Source organism: Cryptomeria japonica, chromosome 10, assembly GCF_030272615.1.
Source record: "Cryptomeria japonica chromosome 10, Sugi_1.0, whole genome shotgun sequence".
Lineage (NCBI taxonomy): Eukaryota > Viridiplantae > Streptophyta > Pinopsida > Cupressales > Cupressaceae > Cryptomeria > Cryptomeria japonica.
The window spans coordinates 156,042,172-156,048,986 of record NC_081414.1 but is presented as its reverse complement, the minus strand read 5'-3'; the positions used below and the strand labels follow the sequence as shown (position 1 = coordinate 156,048,986).

The 6,815-nt window shown below is 41.4% G+C and overlaps 1 protein-coding gene across 1 annotated transcript; it reads right to left on the bottom strand.

The window, feature by feature from the left end:
• Window positions 1-2,792: 2,792 nt before the first annotated feature.
• Window positions 2,793-4,223, bottom strand: LOC131073409 (uncharacterized). Its single transcript, XM_058009857.2, has one exon. It carries the CDS (start codon window positions 4,221-4,223, stop codon window positions 2,793-2,795), a length of 1,431 nt encoding a protein of 476 aa, XP_057865840.2.
• Between the last annotated feature and the right edge of the window lie 2,592 nt (window positions 4,224-6,815).

Here is a 6,815-nt window from a genome sequence, read left to right as displayed (position 1 = left end):
CGCCCCCTTCTTGAGAGTATTCCAAATCGTCGAACCTTTCCCTGCCAAGCTATATCGAGGGATATCACGCTGGGGGATCCCAAAAAAATACTTGTGAGACAAGATCCTAGCCCACACCCGATCCTGTTCCACACACCATCGCCAATACAATTTAGCTGCCAGAGCAATACCAGAAAGCAAAGATTGACGTAATCCAAGACCACCAAATCTTTTAGGACTACAAACAGTCTCCCACTTAATAAGGCTCCACTTAGTTGATGACAAATTACCAGCCCATAAAAACTGTCTGGCTAAAGAATCAAGGCTCTTAACAAAGCTCATCGGCGCCACCTGAATCAAACATCTGTAGAGGGGAAGAGCCTGTACCACAGATTGAAGTAACTGGACCCGACCAGCAAAGGACAGCCAACGATGAGTCCAGTGGTTCACTTTGACATTGAACTTATCCAGAATGACCTGCCAGGAATCCCTAGACTGCCTGCCAGTAGAGATGGGGATCCCAAGGTATAGCAAAGGAAGACTTCCAATTTGGAACCTGAGAATATGGGCAATTCTTCGTTGAATTGAAGGCGGAGTGTTGAAGAAAAAAATTGAAGACTTGCCCTCATTAATTAACTGACCAGAAGCAGCAAGGTAGACATCTAGCGCTCTGCGCATGTTAGAAGCCTCCCTAATAGTAGCCAAACCCATCAAAGCTGTATCATCCACAAACTGTAGGTGAGATTGAACAGGAATACCCCCTCCCCACTGCCAGCCCTAAATAAAGCCTCCTTCAACATTCCTTTTAATCAACCGACCCAGACCTTCCACCAAAAGAAGAAACAGGTAAGGAGAAAGAGGGTCACCCTGCCGCAAACCCCGAGAGGCCCCAAAGAGGTTGGAGTGCTCCCCATTAATCAAAACTGAGAAGGAAGTCGACCCCACACAACTCATAACCCAACAAATCCATTCCTCCTCAAAACCAAAGGCACTCAAGACCTTCTGCAGGAAGGACCAACGAACTCTGTCATACGCCTTGGCCATATCCAGCTTGATGAACATAGCTTTGGCTTTAGAGCTGGCCATGGAATGGATAGTCTCAGTAGCCACCACCACCCCATCCAAAATCTGACGACCTTCCACAAAGCCACTTTGCTCTTCGGAGATTAGCACAATAAGCCCCTTTTTCAACCTTTCAGCTATCAATTTAGATATAATTTTATAAGTTACGTTGCAAAGAGAAATAGGGCAAAATTGACTTAACCGGTTAGCCCCCTCCCCCTTGGGAATGAGTGCCAAGAAGGTAGAGTTCAGGGCCCGGAGCATTTGCTTATTCTTCTGGGATTCTTGAACAACTGCCAATAAATCAAACTTGATAATGTCCCAAAATTCCTGGAAGAACTCAATCGGGAAACCGTCTGGACCAGGAGCCTTACCTTTTTTCATCTGGAAAACTATTTTTTCTAACTCCTCCAAAGTTATGACACTCATAAGATATTGTTTCATTTCCAAAGAAACCAAAGAAGGAATACAGGAAAGGACCTGGGCCTCTGCAACAGAGTCTCCCTGTGCTTCCTCTCTAAATAAAGAAGCAAAATACTGCACTGCTTCATCAGCGATACCCTGAGTAGAAGAAATAACCTCTCCCCTATCAGTCACCAGAGATGAAATAGCATTACCATGTTGTCTGGCTTTCACTGAATTGAAAAAGAAGGCAGTGTTCTTGTCTCCCTCCTTAAGCCACTCAATCCGAGCTTTCTGTTTCCAAAAGATTTCCTCTCTCAACTCCCATTCCTCCAAAGCTTTTAAAGCTCTGGCTTCTTCCCGTAACAAATATTCAGACACTCCCTCCTCCCTAATCAATCTGGTAATGCCATTCAACTCGACTTGAGCTTCCTGTTTTGCCTGGTAGATGTTTCCGAAGCATTGTCGATTCCACCGCTTGAGTTGATACTTAACATACTGGAGAAGCTTAGCAAAAACATACATTGCTGTACCAAAAGCCGGCCTGCCAACCTGCCACCATTCGGCAACGCAACCATAGAGGTCCGGGTCACGAAGCCACATAAGCTGGAACTTAAAAGGCGGCATCTGAGGCAGACGAGCTGAAGAAGTGACAAGCTTAATTGGCCAATGATCCGAGCCTCTCCAATCCAAAATTTCAGAACTGGAAGACCACAATCCACCCACCCAAAAATAGGAAACCATGAAACGGTCTAAGCGTTCAGCAATGCACCTGTCACCCTCCCTTCTATTATTCCAAGTGAAGCGGCCATTGCTAGGCTTGATATCCACGAGATTGAGTGCTGAGATATTATCTCGGAGCAAGAAAGAAGAAGGATCCAGTCTTGTATTACCTCCTCGTTTTTCCGTTAGATCAAGAATAGCATTAAAGTCCCCAGCAACAATCCATGGCAAGTAAGGAAATAAACTACGAACCAAAAAAATATTATTCCAGACCAGGAGCTTACCTTGGAAGTCAATAGGAGCGTAGACATTAGAAAAGAGAACAGATTCCCCCGACTCAGTGCACAAAGCAACCAATGATAAGGAGGACTTAAAGGAAATCAAGGACACAGGTTGGATCTTTCGTGGGTTCCAGAGACATGCCACACCCCCCGAAGATCCCTGAGATCCAATGCACTGACATAGACCATTCCTCCACAGCTTAGATGCAATACTCATCATGCATTCCATAGAAACCTTAGTCTCCTGAAGGAAGAGAACATCAGGAGAATGACTTCTAACTAAATCCCAAACAGCCTTTTGTCTAGGGCCGCTGTTCAAGCCCCTTACATTCCATGAGATAACTATCATTTCGAAGGAGTCAAAAAGTGGGAATCCAAGGTCTTCACAGAACCTGACTCCACCAATGTCTCCCCAATCATCTTGATCTTTTCTAAGTCCTTCTTTCGTCCCAATTTAACATTTTTCTCTGAGACCCCCTTCTTACCATCTTTTTGGAGAATGCCCAGATGAGGAGAAGATTTACCTCGCTTATCCGACTCTGGAGCTGCAGTCCATGCAGGAATAGAAACATTCTCTACCCCTTGCCCCAACTCACCATTTGGCTCTAATATCATCTGAACCCCTGTTTGCCCATCCGTGACCATAGGCACAGTAGTCTCTTCATGGGAATCAACAGGAGGAATGGAAGAAATAGTCCCCATTCTAGAATCCCCTGCCTGTTCATCCTCAATAATTACTCCAGGATTAACTTCTGGCTGACCCAATTCATCCAAGATCTCGAACCTGTTAAAGGTATCTTCTTCTTGACGCTCCCTTAGAGTCCGCTTCTGGCCTCTGTTCCGATTACGAGCCTTAACCCGAACAAAGCCCTCAGCATCTTTATCCTCCCCAACAACAGGCTTCTTCCCTTTGTCCATACTAGGATTATCACGAGGAGGAGGCGAAGTTTGCTGTTCCACTGACTTGGCCTTTGGGCATCTTCTCACAAGATGGCCATATTCATGACATAGATGGCATCGAAAAGGAAGGGTCTCATAGTCCAGTTGTTGCACCCAGGAATATGAGCCCGCACACATCTCTACCGCATCAGGCAGTGGTCTACTCAAATCCAGTTCCACACAAATTCGAGCAAAGGTCATAACTTTCTTACCCAAGGTTTGTGATGAAGGACCCACCGGCTTCCCGAGCATCGATGCAAGCATATGGAGAACATCCTCGCGACAGCATTCTATAGGAAATCTGGGTAACCGAACCCACACCGGAACCCGATTTGGAAGCTCCTCAGAAGGATTAAATCCTGCATGCCATGGTTTGACGAATAGCCCCACCTGGTTATAAAAATAGGGTCCACCCTCAAAAACCCTATTCCGATCAGCCATACAAAGAAACGTTACCATGAAAAAATTATTTGCTAGCAACGTAACCTCCATTTCACCCTCTGGTTCCCACACTTTCTGAGCCCAGTTTTCCAGGAATTGGAGAGAAACTCTTAAACCCAGGAACTTGCAATACAACGAATGTTTAGAGTAATATTCGACATCTTCAGCAATCATTTCAAAGGGAATTACCAATTTGGGTCTATCTTTGCACCTTTCAAGACATCCGTTAATCTTCGTGATCCGAGATCCCACAGGCGAGCCTGGATCCGTAGCCCCTGTATTCTGAGAGAAGAGGGCATTTTCAAAAACCCTTGCTTCCTGACCTGGCAAATTCATAGCCACTGCTTCATGAAATTTTGAACTAGGCACCTCCCTAGGCGTCTCCCCTTTGGCCATTAGCCCTCTCAGCCCTGGATACCCCACCGCAAAGGGATCTGATCGGGCCCAACACAGCCCCGACCCGTCACAAGAGCGCTGCAACCAAATCGCTCAACTCCCGCCCGCATGCACAGCCCACACAGGCACTTCCCAGCACAGAACGGCGGCCAAAAAAGATGAAACAAAACCTGCAACAGGAAAAAACAGCTCCCCCCCTACCCACGCGATCGTACACCCCCCCTACGCAGATGCAGACACAGCAAGGAAGAGCTAGGGCACGATTGCCCTAGCCCGGCGACGGTAGACAGACGCTCCCATCGCACCGGGATTTTGATGATTTTAATTTTTAATGTAATTAATCTATTTATTTATTTGTGTATGCATAGGTTTTCACTCCGTGAGTTGTTGCCGACGAGCTAGGAGACCCCTCCTTGGTCATATGTTTGCTTTTGACGGTCGACCCTGCATCCACTTCACACTCGACGAAATTGTTAGATCATAATATAAAAATTCATTAACATCATCACATAATTAAAATTATATTAAAAAAAATGTCATTAATAATATTAAATAGCATCATAAATAAAATCACATTGAAACAATGTCGTAACTCACATTAAATAGCATCATAATATCAAATGTCATCAATAATATCAGTGTCTAATAAATTAATCTAAAACTTATTTTTAACCTAAAACTAGTTCATGACACTTTCTCTATTTCACTCTTCTAATTTGTTGAGTTAATTCTTTTATATCCATCTTAGGAGGAATTACAAAATTACTTCTACAACTTCTTGCAATATGCCCAAGATTTTTTGCATTAATGACAAATAACATTGAAATGAAACAAAGGTGCAAAAACATTTATGCTAATAAAGTTATTCCTTCTTTCAAAAACCCTTCTACAATTCATTGCCTTATGATCAAATTGATTGAAATTAAAACAATAACCAGAAAACAAATAATTGAACCTGATATTGTATGCTTGTCCTCTTGAAACTTACTTTCTGAATCTCCTTTTGTCTATTGCAATAGAGTGAAACCATCATCTTTCTTCTTCCTGCCTTTCGTTGCTTGAAATTGTTCTAATCTTGAAATTTTAGAGTCAGTTTGTCATGGATTCTCAGCAACTGATTTCATGTACTACTCTATCACCTTATTATTTTGAATCTTATTGAATCGAACATCAGTTTTGATATGTGTCAATATTTGGCTACTTATGATCTCATTTAAGATCTCAATACATTTTCCAAATTTCAATTTTAGCTAATTGTTTGCTTTCTCTAGATCCTTTCTCAATGTCACAATTTTTTCTTTGAGTCTTTCACAATCCTTATTTCTTGTTAGTAACCTTTCTATCATAACTTCTTATATTCTCTTTGCTTCTTTCACCTATATTTCCAAAAAAATGACCAACTTCTCTACTTTCTCAATATTTTGGGATAACTTGTCTTTAGCTTTTACTTCTTTCGTAATTATTTTCTTCAATCTTGATGTTTTTGCCAACACAATACAATTCTTCCACACGATCGATCTCATCATCTTCATTTATGGATTTCATAACTCTTGCATCACAATTTGTAGTTTCCATAGCCATGAACAGAGCCTTTTCACCCTATTTCTAGAAGTGCACTGATCATCTTCATTGGATGAATAACTTTCTTCATTAGTAAAGAATTTTTTTAAGTTCTTCTAAAAAAATTTCCTTTTGAAAAGAACTTCTTCCAAGTCTTTTGATTTTCATTATTAGAATCTCTATATGGACATGAACCATGAAATGTCCTACTTCAACACAATTAAAACATTTAAAAGGTAACTTACATTTGACCTCTGTAGGTCCGAATTTTTTCTTGTTTGAACTTGTCATCTCCTTCATAGACATTGTACAATTTATCCCACACTTCCTTTAGGTTTCTACAATGCATTATCTTTACAAACTTAGAGTTGGATAAACCACATAGAATAACATGTCTTGCCTTGGCATTATTCTCACAAGCTTTCTTTCTAGTATGTTTACTTGGGGGATTATTAGGGAATTCATAGTCGTCCACAATTGATTGACAAACATCAACCCTTAGGGCCATCAAACAGGCTTCTATCCATAGAACCATAAAAAATTGGTGCCTTGTTTGAAGAGAGTTGCTATCTTGAATCTACCTTAACTTGTTAAGCTTCTTTCAAGGATCTTAGCTATGCTACTCATGTATGTTGAATTTTGAATCTATTGTAAACTCCTAATTACCCCAACCACAAGCCTAGAATCTACAAAATCATTTAACAACACCATTGGAGCTCTAAATCAATATGCATGCAATCAAGATAAACAATATTATACCTCACACAATTGATAAGCTTGACTCCATTGTCCTCCTATCCTTCATGATCTTGCAAATTTAATATAATTTCTCTCAGTATTAGCACTAGCATAAGATGACATAAAGAAATGGAGAGTGGTTGATTGATAATGCAAGCAAGATGATGAAGTGATGATGAGAAAGCTCTAAGCGAAATTTGGCATAATAGATGTAGACTCGAATTGTGGATGCAAAAATAAGAGAGAAAGGCCTCTTTATAGAAACTCTTGAGGGAATCAATGATTGAGATTAAG